The 12,029-nt window shown below is 38.7% G+C and overlaps 2 protein-coding genes and 1 non-coding gene across 7 annotated transcripts in view; all 3 read right to left on the reverse strand.

The window, feature by feature from the left end:
- Positions 1–12,029, reverse strand: part of SEC13 (SEC13 homolog, nuclear pore and COPII coat complex component) — a 35,479-nt gene that overhangs the window by 10,584 nt on the left and 12,866 nt on the right. For both annotated transcript variants that reach the window (XM_047831492.1, XM_047831502.1), the window contains exons 6-7: positions 1,084–1,217; positions 539–662 (exon numbers count right to left, since the gene is read on the reverse strand). In XM_047831492.1, coding sequence (XP_047687448.1) covers positions 539–662; positions 1,084–1,217 — 258 coding nt within the window. The remainder of the gene's footprint in view (positions 1–538; positions 663–1,083; positions 1,218–12,029) is intronic.
- ATP2B2 (ATPase plasma membrane Ca2+ transporting 2) overlaps positions 8,351–12,029 on the reverse strand; it is a 321,401-nt gene continuing 317,722 nt past the window's right edge. For all 4 annotated transcript variants that reach the window (XM_047831438.1, XM_047831429.1, XM_047831453.1 and 1 more), the window contains one exon: positions 8,351–8,361. The gene's annotated coding sequence lies outside the window, so the exon portion shown is untranslated. The remainder of the gene's footprint in view (positions 8,362–12,029) is intronic.
- On the reverse strand, positions 9,220–9,322 carry LOC125161444 (U6 spliceosomal RNA). The gene has a single exon (XR_007150631.1). It is a non-coding gene; the product is annotated as a U6 spliceosomal RNA (small nuclear RNA).

Consider the following 12,029-nt stretch of genomic DNA (forward strand, 5'->3'; position numbering starts at 1 on the left):
AAATAGGTATGGCTGTCTATAAACCAAGCTCAGAGAATGAGAAGGGACAAGTTTAAAAAGTCCCTCTCAAATTTAGGATGAAACATAACAGGCTCAAATGAAGCCTGGCTTAACCTTTGTCAGTGGTGGGTTAGCACATAATTTAAGGCTTGTCCTTGGTTTTTCTTTTGTGATCTGTGAAGACAGAATAGGTAGGTGAGTCCAAGACCTTATTAGAACTTCCAATTGCCCCTGCACCCCACTTGGGAACACTCCCAGAATGTACCTGGGCAGCTCTATTTCCCAGCCATACAATGCTGAGGATGGGAAATTGGTCCCAAATTTGACCCAGCTCGTGGCTCGGTGGAGACAAGCCACTTGTGCCTTTTGATCAAGCCTTCGCTACAGGATGACCTGGGTCTCCTACTTGCACTGGTCCAAAGGTGCCTGTTGCCATACGCTTACCTTTAAAAGACTTTACCCTAGGGGGACTATAAGTGCTGACAGGGCTTACTCAGAGATTAAACAACACGGGAGGCTCTCATGGGTCTGAGCTGACCTGGGAGCAGCTGGCGATGGTGCTGGTGGGCAGGCCAATGGAGGGGGCCCAGGCCACATCTCGAACCCAGTCACTGTGTGCTTCTAGCTTCTGTTCCTCCTTCCACTGGCCATCCTCCTCCTCCCTGACGGGAGATGAAAGGAAGAATGCAGCAGGTTGCAGCCCAGGTGTTTTCCCACACCTCCATTCCACCCCCAGCCCATGGGCTTTGCAGGGGCCAAGAAGCTATTCCATCTTTCTGATTTCATTTATTGACCTTGTAGATTTTTACTCAGTTTACCAGCTATAAAGAAACCCTCCAAGAAATGCTCTGTTCCCTCACAGCCAATGGTGCTGGCAATTGGGAATTAGGTGAAGAATTAAAATGCTTGAGCAAGGTCAAGTTGTTTTTAAAGGATGTCCTCTGACAGATTGAAAATGGTATTCTATCAGCAGGAGGGGAGAAAAGGGTGATCCTGTTTCTTGTGAACTGTGGCTGAGTCACAGTAGGTAGGGTGGAAGGTAAGAAGTGTCCCCTTGAGGATAAGTCCACCAACCCCACTTACTTCCACAGCTTAATGAGGTTGTCACAGCCGCCTGACGCAAACTTCTTGATGTAGTTGGGCTTCTGCCCCGATGGCTGGTCTATGAGGCTTCCAGGTACAACAGCAGGGGCCCAACTGACAGCATTGCAGCCAATCTGTAAGGATGGGGATTGGGATGACTTTGCCCTTTTGACTTGCAACAGAGCACTGCTTCTGCAGATCCAAAGCTGCAGTTCATATCCCCTCCAATTCTCAGGACAGGATTAAGTAGGACAGCTATTTTGATGAATTAAGGATTAGCCACCATAATGCTTTTCAAGGAGCCCTAACAGTGCCTTTATTTTTCAGCAATATATTTAAAGTAGGAGAAACTCCAGGGAGTTGAAGAAACAGAACAGTTTTCAAAAACATGAAGGGATTCAGAAAACCATGCAAAGTAAATACATGGCTTAATGAATTAGTCTAAAGCATTCTTGTAACCACTACTTGCTCAAGATAGCAAATTACCATTTACCCAGGAAGCCTTGTAATTATGTCCTACCTGAATCATAGCCCTCTTCCCCAGTAACATTTTCCTAACTTCTAATTTCTTACCTTTTTTTTCTTTTTAGTTTTGTCACCCAAATATGCATCCCTAGACACTACAGTGTGGTCTTGCCATTTAAATGTTTTTTTCAAAATCTTTTTTACATTTCCTCATTTATAGATTCCCCGCTCTGATCTTTTTTCTTTACAATTTTTCTGTTGAAGAAAGACCAGTCATCCGACCTGCAGTATCTCAGGCTGATTTGTTCTTTCTCACTTGGTTCAACACTTTCCTCTGAATTCCTGAAAACTGTCAGCTGGATCCTAGACTGGATCAGACTCAAGTTTGACCCCTTTGTTAACACTACAGGCAGTATTCTTTCATCGGGAGGCAAGTGACATCAAATTGTCTTTTTTATGTTCATCTGTCAACAATTTATGTCTCTTTCAATTCACTGGACATTACAAAATGGTGATATTGTAATTGTATTCATTTCTTTCTCATTTATTATTAGGAATAAGCTAGACATGGGGCAATTCCCCTCATTAATATTTGGATCCTCATGGGTACAGATCAGATAGGAAAGGCAGGTCAAATGCTTGACACTTTTGAACTGGTTTCCTGACGGTCTTCAAGGATTATTGATTCTCTCTTTATATATCATTATGAACTCATAGATCTAAGCATATCTGATGGGTTTCAGTTAATTTTTTTGACACCTAAACTGCAGTGTGTGTTCAAATTGGCTTTCTGACATAATTCTAGTATGTCAAAATACATCTTTGATTATTTCTGTTAAGTATGACAAGATATCACAGACTCATCTTGTACATTTCCTGCCTCAGACCTGAGATCAGCCACTTCCTCAGGAATTAGGGTTTCTTTTGGTGAGAAATTATTTCAAAACTATAGACCGGTGCTAGGGATGCTCGCTGCCACATAATCATTTTATCTCATTTTACACATCAGTCTCAGTCACTGCCAATGTATGGAGGTGGGAGGGGCGTGTTTTGTGTGTATGGTACCAACATTAAAAGATTCTGACCTCCTGCTCTGCTTGTGCCCACTTTTTAAATAGTTGTCCATCCACTACCTTAATAGAGCACATGGCCAGTACATCCTATACTCTGCCTTATAACTCATTTGGTCTTATTTCTCTACAGATAACTATACTTGATGTCTTTCCAATCATTTTTTTTTTTGTCAGAAGCTTATTCTCAAGTAGATCCCTCAGGAAGGGCGAGTGGAAATAAGTCCTTGAGTTTGTGTATAGCACTAACAGTCTACGTCCTTTATACTCCAATATAAACTTTTATGAAGGGCTTTGAGGTATTATTGACATAAAGGCACCATCTGATGAACTCTGACACAGGTATACTCTGTAAAACTACCACTACAACCAAGATAACAGACATGTTTCAAAGTGCTGAAAGAAAAAAAAAACTTCCAACCCAGAATACTCAGGGAAGTGAAGCTATTCAGAATTGGAGGAGAGAGAGTTTTCTAGACAAGCTAAACCTAATGGGGTTCATGACTACTAAGCTCACCATATAAGAAATGTTAAAGGATCTTCTTTAAGCTGAAAATAAAGGGTGATTAGTAACAACAAAACATTTGAAAATAAAAATCTCACTGGTTAAGGTAAATATAGGAAAGTTGGTAGGTTAATCACAGCTAAAGCTAGTATGGAGGTTAAAAGACAAAAGTAGTAAAAATATAACTCCAATAGTTAGTTAGGGGATACACAAGATAAAAAGTGATGTCAGAAATATAAAATGTGGGTGGAGGGAGAGTAAAAAATGTAGAGCTTTAGAATGCGTTCATGTGTAAGTTCTCAACTCCAAACAGACTGTTATAAATATGTTATAAATAAATGTAAGCCTCATGGTAACCACAAAGCAAAAATCTAAAGTAGATACACAAAAGATAATGAGACAGGAATCTAAGCATACTACTAAAGAAAGTCATCAAGCCATAAAGAGAACAAGAAAGGAACTACTAAACAGCCAGAAAACAATGAACAAAAATGGCAATAAGTACATATCTATCAATAATCACTTTCAATGTAAATGGCCTAAATGCTCCAATCAAAAGACAAATGGTGACTGGATGAAAAAACAACACGCATCTATAGGCTGCCTAGAAGAGATTCACTTCATACCTGAAGACACATAAAGACTAAACTGAAGGGTTGGAATAAGATATTCCATGAAAATGGAGGCAAACAAACAAACCAAAACCTGGGGTAGCAATGATTAGGTCAGACAGAATAGAATTAAAAACAAAGACTATAAAAAGGGACAAAAGAAGGGCATTCCAAATGATAAAGGGATTAATTTTAAAAAATGGGAAAAATATAAGCACATGGAGACTAAACAACGTGCTGCTAAACAACCAATGGGTCAATGAAGAAATCAAAGAGGAAATAAAAAATACACTTGGAAAAAATGAAAATGGAAACACAATGGTTCACAATCTTTGGAATATGGCAAAAGGAATTCTAAGGGGGAAATTTATCGCGATACAGGTCTACTCAGGAAACAAATCTCTAATAATCTAACCTTATACCTAAAGGAACTAGAAAAAGAGCAAACAAAGCCTAGGGGTACCTGGGTGGCTCAGCTGGTTAAGCGCCCGACTTCAGCTCAGGTCATGACCTCATGGTCCCTGAGTTTGAGCCCTGCATCGGGCTCTGTGCTGACAGCTCAGGGCCTGGAGCCTGCTTCAGATTCTGTTTCCTTCTTCTCTCTGCCCCTCCCCCACTCGCACTTTGTCTCTGTCTCTCAATAACAAATAAATGTTAAAAGAATTTTGAAAAAAAAAAAAAAAAAAAAAGAACAAAGCAAGCCCAAAGGTGGTAGAAAGAAGGAAATAATAAAGATCAGAAAGGGAATAAATAAAATAGAGACTAAAACTACAACAGAAAAGATCAATGAAAGAGCTGGTTCTTTAAAAAGATAAAAAAAAAAAAATTTGATAAATCTTTGGCCAGAATCATCAAAAGTGGACTCAAATCAGAAATGAAAGAGAAGAAATTACAACCTACACCATAGAAATATAAAGGATTATGAGACTACTATGAAAAATTGTATGTCAACAAATTGAACCACCCAGAAGAAATGGATAAATTCCTAGAAACATACCATCTTACAAAACTGAATGACATCTTACAAGACTGAAGAAACAAAATCTGAACAGACGGATTACTAGTAATAAAACTGAATTGGTAATCAAAAGACTTCCAAAAAAAGTCTAGGACCAGACGGCTTCACAGGTGAATTCTACCAAACATTTATTTTTTTAAGGTTTTACTGTTAAGTAATCTCTACACCCAATGTGGGGCTCAAACTCACAACCCAAGAGATCAAGAGTTGCATGCTCACCAACTGAACCAGCCAGGTGACCCTCTACCAAACACTTAAAGAATGAATATCTGCCTTCCCAAACTATTCCAAAAATAGAAAAGGAAGGTATTCTTCCAAATCCATTCTACGAGGCCAACGTTACCCTGAAGAACTCATGCAACTTAACCTCCGAATAGATAATCTGATTAAAAATGGGCAGAGGACCTGAATACACAATTCCCAAAGACATACTGATGATGAACAGACACATGAAAAGATGCTCAGCATCACTCATCATAAGAGAAATGCAGATCAAAACCATAATGAGATAGCACCTCACACCAGTCAGAATGACTAGTATCAAAAAGACAAGTGTTGAATATGTGGAAAAAAGGTAACCCTTGTGTACTGTTGGTGGGAGTGTAAATTGGTGGAGCCATTGTGGAAAACAGTAAGGAGGTTCCTCAAAAAATTAAAAATAGAATTAACATATGATCCAGCAATTCTACTTCTGGTTATTTATCAAAAAAAGCAAAAACAAAAACACTAATTCAACAAGACATCTGCACCCCCCCATGTGCCCTGCACGTTATTTACAATAGCTAGGACATGAAAGCAACCTAAGTGTCCATCGATGGATGAATGAAAAAAACCCAAAAACGTGGTGTATGTACACACACACACACACACACACACACACACACACACACGGAATATTCAACCATAAGAAATGAAATTGTGGCATCTGCAACATGGATAGACATTGAGGGCATTATATTAAATGAAGTGAAAGACATTGTATGATCTCACTTATATGTGGAATCTGTTAAAAAAAAAAAAAAAGACAAACATGAGAAAAACCATGCTCATAGATGATACAAAGAACAGACAGGTGGTTGCCAGAAGTGGGGTGTGAGGTGTGTAAAATGTGTAAAAGGGAGTCAAAAGATAAACTTTCAGGTATAAAATAAGTCACAGAGATGTGACTATAGGTAATACTATACTGCCTATCTGCAAGTTGCTAGGAGAGCACATCTCACAAGTCCTTCTTATCACAAGAAAAAACTTTTTAGATTTTAAAAATTTTTAAGTGTTTATTTTTAAATATAATTTGACAGTGTATACAGTGTGCTCTTGGCTTTGGGAGTAGGTTCCCATGATTTATCACTTATATATAACACTCAGTTCCCATCCCAACAAGTGCCCTCCTCAATGCCCATCTCCCATTTCCCCTCCCTGCCCTGGACCCCCCCCCCCCCCCCCATCAACCCTCAGTTTGTTCTCTGTATTTAAGAGTCTCTTATGGTTTGCCTCCCTGTTTGTAACTATGTATTTTTCCCCCATCCCTTCCCTCATGGTCTTAAGTTTCTCACATTCCACATATGAGTGAAAACATAAGATACCGGTCTTTCTCTGACTTATTTCGCTTAGCATAATACCCTCCAGTTCCATCCACATTGCTGCAAATGTCAAGATTTCATTCTTTTTCATTGCCAAGTAGTATTCTATTGTGTGTGTATACACACACACACACCACATCTTCTTTATCCATTCAGTTGACGGACATTGGGCTCTTTCCATAATTTGGCTATTGTTGATAGTACTATAAATATAAAATAAATATTAGGGTACATATAAATATTAGGGTACTGGGGCACCTGGGTGGCGCAGTCGGTTAAGCGTCCGACTTCAGCCAGGTCACGATCTCGCGGTCCGTGAGTTCGAGCCCCGCGTCGGGCTCTGGGCTAATGGCTCGGAGCCTGGAGCCTGTTTCCAATTCTGTGTCTCCCTCTCTCTCTGCCCCTCCCCCGTTCATGCTCTGTCTCTCTCTGTCCCAAAAATAAATAAACGTTGAAAAAAAAAATTAAAAAAAAATAAATATTAGGGTACATATGCCCCTTCAAATCAGCACTCCTGTATCCTTTGAATAAATTCCTAGGAGTGCTATTGCTGGGCTGTAGCGTATTTTTAATTTTTTAAAGAACCTCCATACTGTTTTCCAGAGTGGCTATACCACGTTGCATTCCCACCAACAGTGCAAGAGGGTTCCCCTTCTTCCACATCCTTGTCAACATCTGTTGTTTCCTGAGTTGTTAATTTTAGCCACTCTGACTGCTGTGAGGTGGTATCTCAATGTGGTTTTGATTTGTATTTCTCTGACATGAGTGATGTTGAGCATCTTTTCATGTGTCTGCTAGCCATCTGCATGTCTTCTTTGGAAAAGTGTTTAGTTTTGAGACAGAAAGAGACAGAGCATGAGCAGGAAAGGGGCAGAGAGAGAGGAGACACAGACTCCAAAGCAGGCTCTGAGCTGTCAGCACAGAGCCTGATGTGGGGCTCGAACTCATGAACCATGGGATTATGACCTGGGTTGAAGTTGGAAGCTCAAATGAAAAAATTTGGGGGGTAATTATATACAGTGACAAATGTTAACTAGTCTTATTGTGGTAATCATTTTGTAATGTATACAAATACTGAATCATTAAATTATAAATCTGAAATAAAAATATGTCAGTGATACCTCAGTAAAAACAAGAGGTGATTAAAAAAAAGTATTTTACTGAAAAAAGATAAATCTATCCATTGCCCCTCAAAGTTTCCTCCGGTCTTTTTCCTAGTCCCTCCCCTAGCCCTGCTCTACCCCAAACTTAAATGATTTGCTATCACTCTAGTTTACTTTTTCTAGAATTTTAGATCAATGGAATTTATAATATATACCTTTTAATCTGATTTTTCTCACTCTGTGTAATTATTTTAAAATTCATTCTTCTTATGTGTGTCAGTAGTCATTTCTTTTCATTGCTAAGGAACATTTCAATAGTATGGACAAAACACAATTTGATCCATTCACATGTAGATTATATCCAGTTTTTGGCTTTTAAAGCTGCTATGATCTTTTGTATGAACTTGAAAGTCAGTTTTGCTGGTTATAAATCCTTGGCCCACACATTCTTTCCTTGATTATTGTGATTTTTTTTTTTTCTATGCATGGATCATTGCTGTTCAAGAGTCTACTGAAAATCTAATTTTGTTTTCCCTTGTAAGTCACATGGCTTTTTTCCCCTGGATGCCCAAATGATTTTATTTAAAGGCCAGTAATTTTATTACAATTACGCCCTTTATGCTAGTGATTCTGGGTTGATACTTTTTTTTTAAGCATTTTATTAAGTAGACCCCATGCCCAACATGGGACTGGAACTCATGACCCTAAGATCAAGAGCCATATGGTCTATCAACTTAGCCAGCCAGGCACCCCTCTGGGTTGAGATTTCTTTTTTCTCTAAAGTTTATTTATTTATTTTGAGAGAGAGAAAGACAACGCTCAAAGAGAATCCAAGTAGGCTCCACATTGTCAGCACAGAGCTTGATGCAGGGTTTGATCCCTTGAACCATAAGATCATGACCTGAACTGAAAGCAAGAGTCAGATGCTTAACCAACAGTGAGCCGCCCAGGTGCCCCTTGATATTCTTAAGTGTAGAGCATGCTCTCTCAAAATGCAGTTTCAAATTTTGTTTTCAAATTTTAAGATAGTTTTCTTGAATTAGTTTTTAGTATTTGTTCTTTTTTCTTCTTCAGGAGTTCTTCATATTCATGTTTGATCTTTGCCTGTCTTTTTTCTCAAAATCTTTTTATCTCTTCATTTAAAAAAAAATTTTTTTAACATTTTATTTATTTTTGAGACAGGGAGAGACAGAGCATGAACAGGGGAGGGTCAAAGAGAGGGAGACACAGAATCTGAAACAGGCTCCAGGCTCTGAGCTGTCAGCACAGAGCCTGACGTGGGGCTCGAACTCACGGACCACAAGATCATGACCTGAGCCGAAGTTGGCCACTTAACCGACTGAGCCACCCAGGCACCCCTCTTTTTTTTTTTAAGAAATACTATTTTCTTTTTATATTTTAGTTAATATACAATGCAATATTGGTTTCAGAGGTAGAATTCAGTGATTCATCACTTACATATGACGCCCAGTGCTCATTACAACAAATGCTCTTTTTAATACCCATCACCCATCTAGTCCATCTCTCATCCACCTCCCCTCCAGCGACTCTCAGTTTGTTCTCCTCATTAAGAGTCTTTTGTGGTTTGTGTCTCTCTCTTCTCTTTCCCCCTTTCCCATATGTTCTTCTGTTTTGTTTCTTAAATTCCATATATGAGTGAAATCATATGGTATTTGTCTTTCTCTGATTGACTTATTTTGCTTAGCATAATATATTCTAGCTCCATCCACATCATTGCAAGTAAGATTTCAGGGTTTTTTTTTTTGATGGCTGAGTAGTATTCCAAAAATATGGAACACTTCATGAATTTGTGTGTCATCCTTGTGTAGGGGCCATGCTAATCTTCTCTGTATTGTTCCAATTTTAGTATATATGCTGCCAAAGCAAGAACAAGAAATTTCCTCTTCTTCGTGATCTATTTCTCTTAAGACATTATCTGTTGTTGTGTTTATTTGCTCTTGTATTCTTTCCAGTTTAGTCTTTATTACTGAAATAATTTTTCATTTCTGATTTTTTCCTAAATTCTGTCACTTCATTTTGAAGTTTTTCTAATTGTGACTTATGGTATTTTTTTCACACCTTGTATCATTTAAAAAATGTTTCTTAGCTTGATTTGAAATAGCAGGTGAGAGTTTGATTCTGTTTTGTGGGCATGCCTTTCTTTCATTGCTTGTCAGGATGTTATTCTGTATATTCTTTTTTTTTAATTTTAAGTTTTTACCTTAATTCCAGTTAGTTAACATGCAGTATTATATTTAGTTTCACAGTGATTGAACACTTCCATCCATCACCCTGTGCTCATCAAAAATGTGCCCTCCTGAATCCCCATGATGTATTTCACCTATCCCTTGACAACTTCTTCCCTGGAAAATTTTTTTCCTAAGAAATAACTTTAAAACATTCAGAATGCTCAAGAATTTAGTTAAGGATAAAGCTCCTAAAAATTCCTAATGTATATTATATACATTCAGAACAATGTAAATTACTCAAATAGTTTATTATACCAAAACCCCCTTAGAGCCTAACTACATCCCCTCTTAAATTAGAAACTTCCATGGTAACATGCTGCCCACCAGCCTCCAAACCAGTTTCTATACTCTTTCCCTTTCTTGTGAGTTAAAATTTATGTAATTTCACCTCAAATGCTTTTGTTATTTTTATGTGAAATTAGTTGTCCTGAAAAAGTGAGGTCCAGGGAAGCCTTTCTAGGTTGAGAAGTCTGTTTTTGTTAATAAATGTGCTGACAAATATGACAACTTGCTTTCAAGATTTCTTGGCTCTGTTCCCCTCCCTGACTTTGGTCTACATCCTTGCTTTCCTTTTTCTGTGTCCCTCTCCTGCTCGATTTTGATTTCTAGTAGTTTCTCCTCACCAGGGGTCCTGTCGTGGAAACAAGCCTTAGTGGGTCATAAAGGTCAGATTTCTACAAGTCCCTTTAGTTTTTCCCAGGGTGAGGGGCTTGCACTCAACTGGTAGGACAAAGTATTAAACCCCTCCCAGTCAGTCCTCCAAAGATAATACAGATGGCTAGTAAGCATATGAAAATGTGCCCAACTTCATTAGTCATTAGAAAAATGCAAACTGAGACCACAGTGAGGTACCGCTTCACACCCACTCGGATGGCTATAACAAAACAAACAAAAAAAGATGACAGTAAGATTTGGCAAGGATGTGGAGACACCAAAACCCTTGTCCACTGCTGGAAGCCATGTAAAATGGTATAATTAACCTGGAAACTCAAAAAGTTAAACACTTTCCATCTGACTTGATAATTCTACTCCCAGCTATATACCCAAGAAAACTGAAAACATATGCTCACAAAAAATCTTATACATGAAAGTTCATAGCAGTATTCACAATAGCTGAAAATGTCTATTAACGGCTAAACGAGATACATAAATTCACAGGATGGAATATCACACAATCATACAAAGGTATAAAGCACTCATACTATGATATGAATCCCGAAAACATGTTAAATGAGAGAAGCCAGTCACAAAGGACCACATTTGGCATACCTCATTCAACTGTGTTCCACTTTATTGTGCTTCAGTTACACCGTGTTTTTTTACAAATTGAAGGTGTGTGGCTACCCTGTGTCAAGTAAGTCTATTGGTGCCATTGTTCCAACAGCATTTGCTCGCTTTGTGTGTCTGTTTTGGTACTTCTTACAATATTTCAAGCTTTTTCATTGCTATATTTGTTATGGTGATTTGTGATCAGCAATCTTTGATGTTATTATTGCAACTGTTTTAGGGTGCCATGAATACACCTATATAAAATGATAAGCTTCATTGATAAATGTGCATGTTTTGACTGCTCCACTAACTGGCTGTTCCCCCGTCTCTCACCCTCTCCTTGGGTCTTCCTATGAGACATAAACGATACTGAAATTAGGCCAGTTAATAACCTTACAATGACCTCTAACTGTTCAAGTGAAAGCAAGAGTCACGTGTCTCTCACTTTAAATCAAAAGCTAGAAATAATTCAGCTCAGTGAGGAAGGCATGTCAAAAGTTGAGACAGACTATACAAGCTAGGCCTCTTGCACCGAAGAGCCAACATCTGAACGCAAAGGAAAAGTTCTTGAAGGAAATTGAAAGTGCTACTCCAGTGACTATGCTAATGATAAAAAAGTGAAACCACCTCACCACTGATAAGGAGAAGGTTTTAGTGGTCTGGAGAGAAGATAACACCAGCAGCCACAACATTCCCTTAAACCAAAGCCTAATTGAGAGCAAGGCTCTAACTCTCCTCAATTCTGTGAAGACTGAGAGAGGTGAGGAAGCCACAGAAGTGTGAAGCTAGCAGAGGTGGGCTCCTAAGGTTTAAGAAAAAAGGCCATCTCCATAACATAAACGTGCAGGGTGAAACAGCAGGTGCTGATGTAGAAGCTGCAGCAAGTTATCCAGAAGATCTAGCTCAGATCATGAATGAAGGTGACTACAGTAAACAGAGTTTCGATGTAGATGAAATAGCCTTCTATTGGAAGAAGATGCCATCTAGGCATAGCTAGAGAAAAGCCAATGCCTGGCTTCAAAGTTTCAAAGACAGGCCGATTCTCTTGTTAGGGGCTAATGCAGTTGGTGACTTGA

The sequence above is a fragment of the Prionailurus viverrinus genome, chromosome A2, assembly GCF_022837055.1.
Source record: "Prionailurus viverrinus isolate Anna chromosome A2, UM_Priviv_1.0, whole genome shotgun sequence".
NCBI classification, from domain to species: domain Eukaryota; kingdom Metazoa; phylum Chordata; class Mammalia; order Carnivora; family Felidae; genus Prionailurus; species Prionailurus viverrinus.